General features: G+C 45.3%; 1 protein-coding gene across 1 annotated transcript in view; it reads right to left on the reverse strand.

Moving 5' to 3' along the window:
- The window catches only part of gpx3 (glutathione peroxidase 3), a 28,589-nt gene extending 14,792 nt beyond the window's left edge, over positions 1-13,797 (reverse strand). Inside the window, exons 1-2 of the mRNA XM_043703092.2 lie at positions 13,644-13,797; positions 189-345 (exon numbers count right to left, since the gene is read on the reverse strand). Of these exons, the coding sequence (XP_043559027.1) occupies positions 189-345; positions 13,644-13,715 (229 nt within the window). The 5' untranslated portion in view covers positions 13,716-13,797. The remainder of the gene's footprint in view (positions 1-188; positions 346-13,643) is intronic.
- Between the last annotated feature and the right edge of the window lie 3,410 nt (positions 13,798-17,207).

Raw genomic sequence — 17,207 nt, forward strand, 5'->3', positions numbered from 1 at the left:
AAGGTGCAGTGCTCTGAAAGCTTGGAATTTCAGATAAACCTGTTGGACTATAACCTGGTGTCAAGAGACTTCTGACTTTGTCCACCCCAGTCCAACACCGGCACCTCTGCACCAATAAATCTGCCAACGCCTACGATGGATGGAATATAATTGTCAGCACAGTCAGTGGAGCTGCAGGTCATCCTCACCCTTATATTGGGGCGTCAGGCCTCAAAATGTGGCGACGTTGACGACCAGGATTAGCTTTCCCGCGTAGTCATGAAAGGAGATGTTTCTGCTTCCGTCTATAGTTGTTGCTCCATAGTCATGGAGCGAACCAGGGGCGGAGCTGTTGCAGTGAGAAGTCTGGAAACAGAAAGGATAAAGGAGGTTTACTGTCACTTCTCCCTGCAACCTGCTGCTGCACCCAGAGCAACCTGCACCCCCTGGCGCCCTGGCCATAATCTATAGAAATCAGGAAGAATACCGCAAATTCAGGAGAGAGACGAAGGCTGGAATGATGAGGAAGTGATGACTGCAGATGCTGGAGATCAGAGTCAAAAGGCCTGGTGCTGGAAAAGGGCTTATGCTCAAAACGGCGACTCTCTTGCTCCTCAGACGCTGCCTGACCAGCTGTGCTTTTCTAGTGCCACAGTTTTCAACTAAGGCTGGAATAAGGAAGGCTAACAGGAAAGGATGGAATGCTTCACAGAATCCCTACAGTGTGGAAACAGGCCATTAGCCCCAACAAGTCCCCTCCCAAGAGTAACCCACCCAGACCTATTCCCTTACCCTATTATCTTACATTTACCGCTGACTAATGCGCCTAACCTACACATCCCTGAAATACAATGGGCAATTTAGTATGGCCAAACTTTGGACCTTTTAACCTGAACATCCTTGGACTATGGGAGGAAACCGGAGCACCTGGAGGAAATCCGCACAGACACGGGGAGAATGTGCAAACTCCACACAGACAGTCGCCCAAGGCTGGAATCAAACCCAGGTCCCTAGTGCTATGAGGCAGCAGTGCTAACCATTGAGCTACCATGTTGTGCTATAACACACAGTAAAATGTTCTTCAGACACATTAATGGTAAGATATTAGTGAAGGATAGAGTGGAGTCCAAACAGAACAAACAATATAAGCTGATCATTGAAGCAAAGGATATGGCAGAGTTATGGAATGGGTACTCTACTTCTGCCTTTAGCAAATTTGAAAATGGTGACAATGGTCCAGTTGAAAATGTGGGTGTTGAGTAACTGAGCAGTATAGTGTTAGATAAGAAAGAGGTGTTAAAAAGCCTGGCAGCACTCCAGGGAGAGAGGTCACCGAGTTCAGATGCGATACATCCTGGATTGCTGAGAGAGAGGTAAGGGAGCAAATTGTGGAGCCATTGACAGAAATTCTCCAGAGCTCTGTGAACACAGGATTAGTCCCAGGGGGGCTGGAGAATCGTAAATGTGACACCTTTGTTTAAGAAAGGGAGAGAGGATAATCCAGGAAACTACAGACCTACAAATCAGCGTGACATCAGTAGTGGGAAAACTAATGGAGGCCATAATACAGGATAGATTGGAGCAAAATAAGCTAATACTTGACTATCAATATGGCTTTGTCAAAGACAGGTCGTGTCTGACAAATGTAATTGAGTTCTGTGACAAGGTGGCACAGATAGTGGATGTTGTATATTTGGACTTTCAGAAAGCATTTGATGCAGTGCCATCTGGCAGGTTGGTTGGCAAATTAGGAATGTTTGGGATTGATGGGTCCTTGATAGCATGGATTAGAAATTGGTTAAAAGTTAGGAAACCCAGGGTATGTATTGATAGGCATTTCTCAGACTGAGATGGAGTTGAAAGTCGTGTTCCCCCAGGGTTGGTGTTGGGACCCTTGCTTTTTCTGATTTATATAAACAATTTGGAGATGGGTGTTGATGGCAAAATCTCTAAATTTGCAGATCATTGAAGCAAAGCTAGGGAGAATAATGAACAGTGATGATGATGCTGAGCAGCTTCAGAGGGACATTGACAAGTTGGTGAAATGGGCAGGCACTTGGCAGATGAATTTCAATGCAGAGAAATGTGAGGGAATGCATTTTGGTCGAAGGAACGCAGAGAGACAGCACAGGCCTCAATGGGACAACTCTGAGGGGAGTACAGGAGCAGAGGGACCTCAGGGTTCATGTACATGATTCTCCGAGGTGACCAGGCAAGCTGAATCAGTTGTTACGGCGGCTTATAGGATCCTTGGGTTTATAAATAGAGGTTGAGAGGATAAAAGCAAGGAAGAGATGCTCCCCCTCTATAAATCATTGGTCAGACCACAATTGAAGTAAAATGTTCAGTTCTGAGCACCTTATTTAAGGAAGGATGTTAAAGCCCTGGGGAGAGTGCAAAGGACATTTACTAGAATGATACCTGGAAAGAGGGATTTTAGGTACAAGGAAAGATTAGAGAAATTGAGTTTATTCTTATTGGAACAGAGAAGATTAAGAGGTGACCTCCTTGAGGTGTTTAAAATTATGAACCATTTTGACAGGGTAAAGAAGATTTTTGTGTTCCCATTAGTTGGTACGTCAGTAACTTGGGGTCACAATTTCAAGATTGTTAGCAAGAGAGCTAGGAGTGAGATGAGGAGAAAGGTCTTTACTCAGAGAGTCATTAGGATTTGGAATGCACTGCCTGAGGGAATGGTGGAGGCGATTCTATGGAACATTCCAAAGAGAGCTGGATACATATTTGAAAGTGATGAATTTAGAGCATTACAGAGATAGGGCTGGAGAGTGGGACTAGCTGGGTAGCTCTTTCATGATCCCATCCACGTCCTGCACCTCCGCCCTCAAACCCCAGCCCTCCAACCGCAACAAGGACAGAACCTTGTTGTCCTCACCTTCCACCCCACCAACTTCCGTATACATCGCATCATCCTCTGCCAGTTCCGCCACCTGCGCACGGACCCCACCACCAGACATATATTTCCCTCCCCACCCCGGTCCGCTTTCCATAAAGACCGTTCCCTCCGCGACTAACTGGTCAGGTGTCGCCACCCTACAACCCACCCTCCTGTCCTGGCACCTTCCCCTGCCACCACAGGAATTGCAAAACCTGCACCCACACCTCCCCCATCACCTCCTTCCAAGGCCCCAAAGGAGCCTTCCACATCCATCAAAGTTTCACCTGCACATCCACCAATATCATTTATTGTATCGGTTGCTCCCGATGCAGTCTCCTCTACAATGGGGAGACTGGATGCCTTCTCACAGAGCGCTTTATAGAACATCTCCGGGACACCCGCACCAATCTACCCCACTGCCTCGTGGCCCAACATTTCAACTCCCCCTCTCACTCTGCCATGGACATGCAGGTCCTGGGCCTTCTCCACTGCCACTCACTCACCAATTGAGAAAGAATGCCTTACCTTCTGCCTCGGGACCCTTCAACCCCAGGGCATCAATGTGGACTTCACCAGTTTCCTTATTTCTCCTCCCCCCATCTTAGCCCAGTTCCAAACTTCCAGCTCAGCACCGTCCTCATGACCTGTCCTACCTGCCAGTCTTCCTTCCCACCTATCCACTCTACCCTCCTCTCTGACCTATCACCTTCACCCCCACCTCTATCCACCTATTGCACTCTCAGTTCCCTTCTCCCCAGCCCCACCCCCCTCCCATTTATTTATCCACCCATGAGGCTCCCTGCCTTCAGTCCTGATAAGGGCTTTTGCCTAAAACATCAATTTTCCTGCTCCTCAGATGCTACCTGACCTGCTGTGCTTTTTCAGCGCCACTCTAATCTTGACTCTGATCTCCAGCATCTGCCGTACGCACTTTTGCCTAGCTCTTTCAGGAGCCAGTTACAGACACGATGGGTTGAATGGCCTCACTCCGTACTGTAAAATGCTATGATTCTATGCATCCCTTAACTTATATCACTGAAGAGGACACGCTATTTGATCATTACCAAATTGCTGCTTGCTGTGCACAATCAGGCTGCTATGTTTGCTACATTACAACATTGCCTGCACTTCTAAAGGACTCCATTCACTGTAAAAGTCTGACAGACACCTAGATGTTGGTGAAAACCGTGTTGGAGAAATGTAACTATCAGCTCATGGACATTTACAACACAGAAGACAGACCATTCGGTCCATCACGTATGTACTGGTTGACAAAGATCTGACTACATGAATCCTATTTCCAGCTCGTCGCCCTTTGCCCTTGAGAGTGCAGTTATGCAACTGCATATCTAAATACTTCTTAAATGCAATGAGAATTTCTGACACAACCGTCCTTTCAGGCAATGAATTCCAGACTCCCATCACCTCTAGGTTAACTCAGAACCTCCAGCTCGCCTCCTGGCCTTCTACCTTTCTGGTTACTGGTCCCTCTGCTAATCAAAAAAGTGTTTTCCTATCCACTCTATCCTTGCAGATTATAATCTTATGCACCTCCATCAAGCCCTCTGTCAACATTCACTGCTCTGAAGAAAACAAGCCCAGTCTACACAATCACTCCTCATGGTTCAGACCATTCAGCCCACACAGCATCCTGAAAGCAGAAGACAGCAGATGCTGGAAATCTGAAACCAAACCTTTCCAGCTGTGGGCTATTTCAATGAACCATTGTGCTCCCATTTCCACCCCCGGCATGCTACAGTGTTCTAACAAAGTTCAATGCAAACTGAAGAGGTAACACCTCATTTTCCACAGAGATACTTTATAGCCTCTAGGACTCAGTACTGAGTTCATCAACTTCAGAACATGGTCTCTGTCCTCCATTGCGATAACTGTCTTGCTCTCAACAACAGACCCATTCTCTTACTTTCACACCTAACATTGCACCTATATCTTCCCTTTATCATGCACAGACTAGATGGGCCAAAGGATCGCTTTTGGTCTCTGCCCATTGAAGTTGCCATAGTCCTACCAGACCATAGGGCTGCTCTCTCATTAGAGAGAAATGACTGGTGGTGCTTTAACCTGAGGGTCACCATGCCTCAGGCGAGGGGAGAGGTTGAGAAGGACAGTTCTACATGGTAACCTCAGCCAGTGCCATGTTGTTGACATCACTCTGTATCCAGTCAATGGAGCTAATCAACCCCCTAATTCTGACCATTAGTACTCCCGTTGTCTTTTGTTCTGAGGCACCTCACCATCTGTTCCACTCGCTCCTCCTACCCCTCGCTATCTGTTCCACTCACTCCTCCTCCCCCTCGCTATCTGTTCCACTCACTCCTCCTCTCTCTCTCAACAATATAGAAATTTCGCTGAAGAAGAATCACACTGCACTCAAAACGTTAACTCAGTTTCTCTCTCCAAGATGCTGCCAGACTTACTGAGTTTCTCCAGCACTTTGTTTTTATTTCAATGTCCTGATGAACCTCCTTTGTACCATCTCCAGTGCATTCACATCCAGAACTGTAAACTGTGGTCCAGCTTTGGCCTTACCAGCTCCAACCTAACCTCCCTGTGACTCGGCTAATTCCATTTACCTTCTTAACCACCTTTTATTATTATTAATGATTTAATAATATTTTAATACTTCAGTAATTGCAAGAAATCTGGATTCATTCTTGGGATAGTGACTGGGTGTACACGTGCTTGTGGTCAAGGGTTTAAATCCCAACATGGCAGATGGTGAAATATGAATTTGGTCAAAATCTGGAATAAAAAGCTAGCCTAATGACGACCATGTAACCACTGCTGATCGTTATAAAAAACCATCACCAATGTTCCCTTTAGAGAAGGGGATTTCCTATCTTTACCTGGTCTGGCCTAAATGTGAGTCCAGACCCACAGCAACGTAGTTGACTGCAATTTTCCTGTGGAGAACTGGAGGTCAGGAAAAAATACTGGATCACGTCAGCAATGCCCCTAACCCATGAATGAAAGTATATGTCTTTAAACAGCCTTCAGGTCTGGGCATGAAGGAAAGACAAAACACGGAGATCAATGGGGCACGGAAGTGGGCCTAAAAATCAAAGAAATGTGCATTTTTGTAGCACCCTTCACTGTCTTAGGATGCCCCCAAGATGTTTTACAGCCAATAAAGTACGTTTTTGAATTTAATCACTGTTGCAACATGAGAAGCAGGAGTTCAAATTGTACACAGCAAGAACCCATAGGCAGTATGGCTGGCTCAGCTTTTTTTCCGCCCATTGATGTCACTTGAAGGATGACTGTTAATCCAAGGGAATTGGAAGAAGGGTTTTACCTGACAGGAGCTGTGGGATCCTTTCTTCCACCTGGGAACGTAGACAGCATCTTGACATTAACATCTCACCTGAGGTAGGCAGATACCTCCGGCAGTTCCAAACTGCCCTGGGGGTGAGGGAGAGCTTGCAGGAGCTACTCCAATCTCTTGGGAGGTAACTGAGCCACTGAGAAGCCAACACAGTGCCTGCTCCTCAGGCATTGGGTTGGGGATGTTGGCGTTGGCAATGTTTTGATGCAAGGATTGACTCAGGGCTGTGAGTTTCTCTTGTGGGTCTTCATATGATGGGATCATAGGATACAGGAGCAGAATTAGTCCATTCAGCCCATTGGGTTCACTCTGTCATTTGATAATGGCAGATGTTTCTCAACGCCATCCTCCTGCCTTCTCCCTGTAACTGTCGTTCCCCTTTACCAATCAAGACCCTACCTATCACTGTTTTAAATACACTCAATGAGTTGGCCTCCACAGCCCTCCGTGGCAATGAGTTCCACAGATTCCCCACCCTCTGGCTGAAGAAATTCCTCCTCATCTCAGTTCTAAAGGGTCCTCCCTTCACTCTGAGGCTGTGCCCTCGGGTCTAGGTATCTCCTGCCAGTAGAAAGACCTTCTCAAAATGTCCACTCTATCCATGATCTTGTATTCTGTCAGTCTCAGTCAGACCCTGCTCCCATCCTTTTAAACTCCATCGAGAATTGACCCAGAAACCTCAATCACTCCTCATGTGACGATCCCTTCATTTCTGGGATCATTGTTATAAATCTCCTCTGGATCCCCCTCTCCAAGACCAGCATATCATCCCCTAGATATGGGGCCCAAAATTGCTCACAATATTCCCATTGCAGTCTGACCAGAGCCTTGTATAGCCTTAGCAGTATATCCTTGCTCTTGTTTCTAGCCCTCTTGAAATAAATGCTGACAGGATACCCCAAATCGTTCAGCCTCTGGGTGAAGGAGGATGTAGTCGCTCCTTGACTTCTTTCCTTGGATGGTTTCAACAAGAGTAATTTAAAACAGATCCTTTTCTTCCTGGTTACCTTGCTCCCAGACCAGATGAATTTTGGTTTGGAAAAGGAGCCAACAAAACCAGGCTTTGAGATAATAAAAGAATGTGTTTATTAATTATTAAGTCTGAGTGCAACTTTGTTTGATGCGGGGCCTTGGGGGCTCTGTGCACATGATCTTGACGGGTTGGTGGTCAGCTGTGGGTAAGCAGAGGGCGGTTAGTGTGTGGAATGAGCTTTCTGAGGAAGTGGTGGATGTGGGTACAATTACAATGTTTAAAAGACGGATGGATACGGGTTTGGTACATTTTGGCGCAGCTGTTTGGGTGCCGGCGTTTTGGCACGGCCATTTGGGCGCCAAACTTAGTTGCACCAGCCCATTTGGCAACGGACATTAAGGCACTAAGAACATTTCTTTATATGTAAATCTGTCTGTATGGACAGCTTTGGTGTAACAAAATTTAATGTTTTTATTTTTCAATAAAGTTACAGTTTTAAAACTTTTCAAAGTTCTACCTTTGAGTGATGATGAATCAATCAACCTTTTTTTCCTAGCACCAAAATGTCTGTCACCAAATGGGCTGCGCCCAAACGGCCATGCCAAAACGCTGGCACCCAAATGGCTCATACGCTACAGTCACGGGTCCAACCAGGCATTTGGTAGAACGAACCTTTAGTGAATTAGTCATAGAGATGTACAGCATGGAACCAGCCCCTTTGGTCCAGAAGGTAAAGCTAGTCTCAGTGATTGTGCCCACTAAACCATCATCGATGGCTGTAGAGACCCCATCTGGTTCATTAATGTCTTTCAAGGAAGGAAATCTGTCATCACTACCCAGTCTGGCCTAATGTGATTTTTAAAAAATGTGGTTGACCCTTAACTGCCCTCTGAAGTGGCCAAGCAACTTCAGGGGGCAAATCGGGACGGGCAACAAAGGATGACCCTGCCAGAAGTGTCCACGTCCTGTCAAAGAATAAGGAATTAAAAGTATCAGTGAGAGGTTTGGGAGGCATGGTGGAGAGAGAGGGATGGAACTTAGAAAGGGAAGCGACAGAACCGGAGAGAGTTATAAAACCAGAGAGAGAGTGTGAGCTGTGCCAAGCGAATGTACTGAGCTTGTTTGCTTGCACACACTGCTGATAACACTTATCTTAAACAGTTGCCACCAAATGGAAGTCAGAATGTTTATATCCTCTGTTTGTTTTGTCACTGCCTCAAGAACTTAACTTGTGGGGAAAAAAAGTCATTTCCTGATACAGTCTTCCTTATTAGAGGCTGTAAACAACAGGATGACAATTGCAGGCAGTATCTCATTCAGGAACAACCAGGTGCCTGACTGTCTCCTATATTGTCTAACTACAGGCCTGGCTCATGAAATTATGGTCCAGTTTTGGCTGGTTTAGTGCCTGACTGTGTTTATTAGATTACAGATGAATTAGGTCAGGTTGATCTGTGTGCGTCACCGAAATATTTCTGCATTTCAAGCTGGAAAACATGCCAAAGCAAAACTCTGATTTACCGCACTGGAGAGGTTTTAGTCTCCACTCTCATGACATTGGTTTCCTGACATGCCCATATACCCTCCAAAGAAATATCTGTAAAATAACATTATCAAAAAGGACCTGGCTAGGGAATAATTTGGAGATTTGGTGGTGTAGTGGTCCCTGGAAAAACCGGGAACATGAGTTCAAATCCCAGCCACAGCAGCTGGTGAAGTTTAAATTTGAATAATTAATCTGAAATGGAAGTGGTAGTCTCACTAATGGTGACTATTGCTATTCAATTCCCATCTCATTCACTAATGTCATGCAGAGAAAGGCCATTCAGCCCATCGAGTCCACAGTGGCCCTCCAATGAGCTTCTCACCCATACACAGACCCTAACCCTATTCCGGTAACCCTGCATTTCCCATGGCCACCCCACCTAGCATGCACATCCCTGGATATTATGGACAATTTACCATGGCCAATTCACCTAACCTGCACATTGTTGTCCTTCAGGGAGGGAAACCGACTGTCCTATACAGTCTAGACAAGCAGGAGGCTAGGAGAACAGAGCAAGCATCAGGAAGTGGAGAAGTCAATGTTTCGAGTATAACCCACCCCCAGTCCTGAAGAAGGGTTACACCCGAAACATTGACTTCTCCACCTCCGGCTGCTGCCTGGCTTGCTGTGTTCTCCCAGCCCCATGCTTGTCTACTTTGGATTCCAGCATTTGACTCGTCCTATATGGTCTGGTATGGATCTGTCTCAAATATGACACTTCCACTATCATGTGAGTGGCCTAGAGCTGTTCTCTGCGATGGCCTTGGCAGCGGCTAGGTTCAAGGGCAGTAAAGGGGGTGGGTAATAAACTGCAGTCTTACCAAACATCACATGATGTGGCAAAGTTTAAACAAAACCCCAGGGTTTGTTTTCCTTGGAGAAAGAGATTTGATCGAGGTGCCAAGTTTACATAACGTGGGCAAAGAGAAGTTGCTTCATTAGCTGAGGAGATAAGGACTAGGGGACATGAATTAATGCGTTGTGCAAGAGCTTCGGGGTGGGAATTGAGAGGATGGATTTCTTTAAACACTGAGCTGTATGACCTGGGATCCCCTGCCCCTGAGGGTACTGCAGGAGATGTTTAACAATGTCTACAGGAAAGTGGATGGGTACTTGAGGACAACAAACTCATTGGCCTGAGGAGATGGGACAGACTGGACCGCTCTACACATATGGACTCGATGGGCTGAGTGGCCTCCTCCTCTGTCTTTAATGACTCAATGATAACTGCTGCAACATTTTATACTGAGACACATAGGAAGAGGTTCAGGCGATGAGCAAAAACTCAACGAAAGAGGTAGATTTTAAAGGAGGTTCCTAATGTGACAGAGTCAGAGACAGAGAGATTAGGGAAGACTTCACATCTGAGGCACAACCCCTGATGGTAGATTCATCCCAGAGACTCATTGGAGTAGCAGCAGCAGCAGCAGCAATCTCAGACTTGTAGCACTGGAATCCTCTTCAGGGGTTTGGAAACAAGGATAAAAATTTTAAAATCAAGGTGTTGGCTGGTCAGGAAGCCAGTCTATGTATGTCAGTGAGCACAGGGCTGATAGGTGCACAGAGCCTGGTATGAGAATGGGAGGTGGGCAGTTGAGGTTTAGATCACCTTAATTTAGAATAGAATTAGGCTTATTATTAACTCAAGTTACACAAGAACAGGAGTACAGTAAAAAGTGTACAATGTCACCAACACGCTGTCATTTAAGGTACAAATCTTAGCTACAAGAAAAAGAGAAGCGAAATGTTACACTACATTTCAGGTATACATACAGATCGTTCTTCTATAACATGACAATTGTGTTCCTCTGTAACATTGTGCTATAGAAAATCGCGCTCAGGAAATTGCTATAGAAAATCGCCTTGTAGAAGATCGCTAACTAAAAGTAGCTATACCCGTTCGGTAGAAAGTTTGCGTTATCTAAGCAACATCCACAATTCATCAATTGCGTTATAGCCAATTCGTGCTGACGAACCGCGTGTTATAGCAGAACGACCTGTAGGCTAAGTTAGGAAGGTAAGAAATAAAGATAAAAGGATAGAAATGACAGCCTTTCTACAGATGGTGTAAATCAGGAGGTGGCCAGGGAGCATTGGATATTCAGATCTGAGGGTTGTAACGATGTGGCTGAGTGGTTTATCGAATAGGGACAGCAATGTACTGCATTGTGGAGGTAAACATTTGCCGTCTTGGCAATGGAGGGCATCACTAATAGTTAATACCAACTTTTCTGGCCTTCCAACTGAAATACTGAGTCTTTGTTGACAACCAGCAGATCATTTTGTTTCATTTATTCACAGATTGTAGGTTCACTGGATTGGATCCGCATCTATTGCCCATCCCTAATTGGTCAGAGTGGTCTGGAGTTACAGGTAAAGGCAGGCGTTTCCTCCCCTAAAGGACTTTAGCGAACCAGACTCTCTGGACAATTGACTCTTAAGTTCAATTTGTTTTTGTTGATCTGAAATTCCACCATCGGCTGTGGCAGGATCTGAACCACAGCATTAGCAGGGTCTCAGGATTAAGAGTCTAGCGACAACGCCATCCCTCCCTTAAATACTCATGCGCCTCTAATGGTGTGTTAAAGAGGAACAGAGGAATGAATTAGAAATAATAAGCACCATGACACTCCTGCCTCGTACCAATGCGGAGTATTTATCAAATAACAGAAGCTGTTGAACGAAAGGATATGGAGATGGTGGGTGAATGGGGCAAAAAGTATCCACAAGAATGGACCAGATCCAAAAGGTTACGGCTTCCAGGAACAGGCTAAAGATTTTTAAATAAAATTATGAAAATGTAGACCTAGAAAAAATAACGTTTCCATTGACAGGGAGACAAAAGCAAAGAGCTACAAAGAAAAATTATCCAATCAGGAATTCATAAACAAGGTTTTGATGTAAGCTCTTTAGAATGTGGAACTCGATACTGCAGGGTGTGGTTGAGGTGTACAATGTAGGTCTAATTAAAGAGAGGTTAGACATACGTTTGAGTGAGAAAGGAATAGGAGGCTGTGCTGTTGGTGTGGGACAAAGAAACAACACGGGAGGAGGGTCCTGAAAGAACAAGCCCCAGCATTGACCGGCTGGGCCCACTGGGAGCAGTGGGTGAGCCAGGAAAAGAGTTCTGTGGACATACTGTTCTCCTGTCAATAATGCTGTCTGTCCTCAGTTCTGAGGACGTGAAAGTAACTATAAACAGGGAATAGAAAATCGGGGAGGGTTGTAACAACTATTGGTGTGGCGTGGGAGGGATGGGAAATTGGAGCTATACAGCACGTAAACAGACCGTTCGGTCCAACTCATTTAAGCTGACCAGGGTTTCCCAAACTAAACTAGTCCCGCTTGCCTGGGTTTGGCCTGTATCCTTCTAAACTTTTCGTTTTCATGTACCTGTCCAAATGTCTTTAATTGTTATTGCATCTACCACTTCCTTCGGCAGTTCATTCCACACAAGAACCACCCTCTGTGTGAAAAATTCACCTCCCCCGGGTTCCTTTTAAATCTTTCTCCTCCCACATTAAAAATATGTCCCCTCAATTTGAACGCTCCTAACCTAGGGAAAAGACCTTTGCTATTCACTTTTTTTATGCCCCTCGTGGTTTTATTAACCACAACAAGGTCACCCCTCCTATGCACCAGTGAAAAAAGTCCCAGCCTATCCAACCTGTCTTTATAACTCAACCACTCCAGTCCTCGTAATATCCTGGTAAATGTTTTACGCACCCTCTTCAATTTAATGATAACCTTCCTACAGCAGGGCCACCAGAACTGTACACAGTACACCAAAAGGAGGGCAAAATGTTATTCTGCACAATAACACTCTCTGACAAATAAACCGTGGGTGGCACGGTGGCATAGTGGTTAGCACTGCTGCCTCACAGCGCCAGAGACCCGGGTTCAATTCCCGCCTCAGACGACTGACTGTGTGGAGTTTGCACGTTCTCCCCGTGTCTGTGTGGGTTTGCTTCAGGTGCTCCGGTTTCCTCCCACAGTCCAAAGATGTGCAGGCCAGGTGAATTGGCCATGTTAAATTGCCCGTAGTGTTAGGTGAGGGGTAAATGTAGGGAAGTGGGTGGGTTGTGCTTCGACAGGTCGGTGTGGACTTGTTGGGCCGAAGGGCCTGTTTCCACACTGTAAGTAATCTAAAAAAAAACCAGTTAGTCACACAATAAGATAGATTGAAGCTGGTGTTCACAGGCACATCAACTCACTGACTGGCACCTGTTGGTAAGGGTTTCATGTATCAGGACATCTGTACTGTTAAATCAAACATCAAATCTCACACCCAATCCCTCTCTGGCATCTCGGCTGGCACACACACGATGGGCAGAGTGTCCTCCTTTCGTGCCCTGATTTTTTTTCTAAATACCTATACAAGGGCAAATGCATGGGGATGCAGTGGGTGGGGAGGGCCAGTATGTGGGTAGTTCCACAGGAGAGTCATCACACACACACACAATAAGCCAAGCGACACTCTCCTGCACCGTGATGATTCAGTGGTACAATAAAAGGTCACTTTGACTGGGAGCTGGGAAGGAAACTGGATTTTGAGATATATTTTGAAGTGGCCGTGAGTTGGAGGGCAAGACGTGGAGAGGGAGACTAGCCTGGTCCAAAAAGGCAGGGGCTGAAAACCAAAACACAAGAAACCGTTTGTATTCCCTGTTAAGATTAAGTTATTAATTAAAAGCATAGACACATATTCCTAGTGAATCCAGAATAAAAGATTAGGGTCTAACCTGACAAAATATTAATGAGCCATAATGAAATTTAAGATAGAAATAAACATAGAACTGAAATGACAGATGAGGCATATTTAATTGATAAAAACTGTTGCTTTCAGTTGCTGTGAAGGTTAATAAAACTCGCTCTTCAGTGCCTGGTTAAAAACCACCTTTACCTGGCTAGCTCCTGCCTGTATCCAGCCCAGCAGGAGCGACAGCAGGAGCCCATACTTGTTCAAGGTGCCCATTATGGAAGCAGGACAGTCATCTCCCAGTCAGTGGCTCGGACTCAGTCACTCAGGACTCAGAATCGTTTGAACAAACATTGTCCTATTTAAGCACAGAGCAAAGTGAGTCAGGGCAGGAGACAGCCAATCAGAAACACACGGGTTATGTGTTTGTCTTTGTGTTTGATGTAACCCTTTCAATGCAGAATTAGTGAGCCCCCACGGCAGTGCTTTCAAATCAGATGTGTCAAAACACACCATAAAACACATGTGAATACTGACAAACATCCAGGGCACCACTATAAATGCTGGCACACTCCCCAGGATGCCCTGTCAATTCTGCCACACCCCACCCCCAGCAGCTCCCCTGTAAATACTGACACACACACCCCCCCACACCCTCCCCCCATGGGACCCCCCTGTAAACACTGACACACTCCCCCCATACCCTGCCCCCAGGCCTCCCCCACACCCCGTAAATACTGACACACTCCCCCCACACCATGCCCCTGGGGGACACCCCCTGTAAATACTGACACACTCCCCTCACACCTCGCCCCCATGGCCCCTCCCTGTAAATACTGACACACTACCCAGGGACCCTTGGGGAGCCCTGTAAACATTGACATGTTCTCTGGAAGACTTACTTAAAGCTAACACACTCTTTGTGGTCCCCAGCAATATCAGCACACTCCCTGGGCCCTCAGTTTCTGCTGATTCACTGCCCAGCTTCCCTCAGTTTCTGCTGATACACTGCCCACCTTCCTTGGTAAAAAGAGAGACCACTCCCTGGGCCCTCAGTTTCTGCTGAAACACTGCCCAGCTCCCTTGGTAAAAAGAGAGACCACTCCCTGGGCCCACAGTTTCTGCTGATATACTGCCCAGCTCCCTGGTAAAAAGAGAGACCACTCACTGGGTCCCCCGATAAAGATGGAGATACTCCCCTGGTGTCAGAGTAAATATGGACACAACAGATCGCGAATCTATAAGAGAGAAACAGTTAATATTTGAATTGAGGTCATCTTTCATTCTGATAAAGGGTCATTCTGACCTGAAATGTGTACAGGTATTCTGTTTCTCTCTCTAAGGTTATTGTCTTGACATATAGAGTATTTTAAGCACTTTTTGATTTTCTTACTGTTATGATCCGAGCTGGGAATACGGGATATGTCAGATCCCAGCTGGGAAAACCGGACATGTCAAATCCAAGCTGGGAATATGGAACTTGTCAAATCCCAGTTGGGAAAACGGGACATATCAGATCCAAACTGGGAAAACAGGACATGTTAGATTCAAGCTGGGAATACGGAACATGTCAGATCCCAGTTGGGAAAGTGGGACATGACAAATCCAAGTTGTGAAAATGGGACATGTCAGATCCCAATTGGGAAAATGGGTCATATCAAATCCGAGCTGGGAATACGGGACATGTCAGTTTGCAGTATGAGACCTGCTTGATATATCATAAGTTCAGTTTTTGCCATTGATTCACTTTAGTGGTTAATCACTGAACGCATGCACAGGAAACTGAAAGTGTTCTTTAATGAAATAACATAAATCTACTTTGCAACAGAGAAAAGGCTCCATATATTACATTTATTAAAAACCTTAACATAAACAACAAAACAAAGCTTCAGCAATAGTGTTTGGAGATACTCAATCCCAAGGAAATTTCATTCCTATCTCAATGCTTCAATATTATTTAAACTGACTATTTCTAGTTCTTCTTCTTGGATGGTTGATGTATTTCTTTCCAGTCTGATGGCCTGAGCCTCCTTTAGCACTGATAACTCTAATGCTTCTGTACAAACCCTCACAGCTTGGACATTTCTCAACCTGAAATTGTTCCACTAGGAGGAAACTTCTGAACTGAAATTCTGATTCTCATGAACTGAAATCAAACTAAAGTAATTGCCCTCAACCAGCCTGTCACAAATGCAGCAGTTTAAATATTTCATCAATTAATGACCATAATTTACCTGTTAATTTGTGTTTAACTCATATTAATTCTGCATGTTAAAGTAGAGATTGATAGATAGCAAAAAAAATTGCTTTATTGATTCACGTAGAGGATGAAGTTTCCTGTTTTAAGGTGTGGAATCTTGCAGCTTTGTTCTTTTAGTGAATGGACCAGTTTTGGTCATCACGGACCAGTTTGGGCCAAAGGGTCTGTCTCTGTGCTGTAGGACTCTATGACGCTAACATCATGGGTATCCTGACAGACATTTAACTAAATCATATGATGCTTTAAACGTTACAAGTGACTTTTTGGCCTCTTTAATAAAAATTACTTTCACAGAACTAAAATCAAAACTTATCTGACTCTATTTTTAAAATTCAAATTCTCGGTAATATCTTAAACAGCTTTATTACATCACAGTGAATGTTTCCTGTTCTTCAAAGGTCATTTTACTCCTTCCTCCTTGCAAATGCTGTGCCTTTCCCCTTGTACTCCACCACTCCAAAGCTATTAAAACCTTCCCCAACCCACCGAAACAGTGTCTTATACCATCTAGGAGGACAATAGCAGCAGATACATGGGAACATCATCACTGGCAACTTCCCCTCCAAGCTGCTCGACATCCTGACTGGGAAATATATCATCGTTCCATCCGTATCACTGAGTCAAAGACTTCCCTTCCTAACAGCACCCTGACTGCAGCGCTTCATGAAGGCAGCTCACCACTCCTTCTCAATTAGAGATTGACAATAAACAGTGCAAGTTACAGCCTGACGATGATTTTATTTCACAAAATATCTACCTGTGGTGAAGCCTGTGGCTAGTAGACCGGACTGGCCCAGGGCAATATGAAGTACTGGGTTAGTTTTCTCACCGTGAGCCCCAACATGTATTTAGGAATTACCTGGAAAGACAAAAGGAAACATGAATGTGAACTGCAACACACCATCAAATACAAACTTTAAGAACTTGCTTTCGTTGGAACGTCAATGGCTGGGCTAACATTTATTGTCCATTTCTAATGGCCCTTGAGAAAATGGGGTTAGCTGCCTCCTGAAGCACTGCAGTGCATTGGGGTCAGGTCCTCCTGTCCGGAAGAGAGTTTTAGGATTTTGACTTGGCGACAGGAAAGGAACAACTGATATGGAACTGAGAAGGGATTTCTTCTCTCAGATGGTGGTGAACCTTAGGAATTTTCTGCTCAGAAGTCTCTGGAGGCTAAATCAGTGTTAGTTCAAGATAGGTTGACAGATGTGGAGCTGGAAGAGCACAGCATCGGAGGAGCAGGAGGGTCAATGTTTCGGGTCCTGACCTGCTGGGCTCTTCCAGCAGCGGCAGTCCTTACTATCTCCAGATTGATACATCATAGTTGCCACAGATGTCAAGGGATATGGGATGGTCATAGAGATGTCCCCTCACACTGAAACAGACCCTTCGTCCCAACTCCTCCATGCTGATCAGATATCCTAACCTAATCTAGTCCCATTTGCCAGCACTTGGCCCATATCCCTCTAAACCCTTCCCATTCATATACCCATCCAGATACCTTTTAA

Source organism: Chiloscyllium plagiosum, unplaced genomic scaffold (genome assembly GCF_037043375.1).
Source record: "Chiloscyllium plagiosum isolate Xiang-an unplaced genomic scaffold, Cpla_swu_hap1 HiC_scaffold_16, whole genome shotgun sequence".
Taxonomy (NCBI): domain Eukaryota; kingdom Metazoa; phylum Chordata; class Chondrichthyes; order Orectolobiformes; family Hemiscylliidae; genus Chiloscyllium; species Chiloscyllium plagiosum.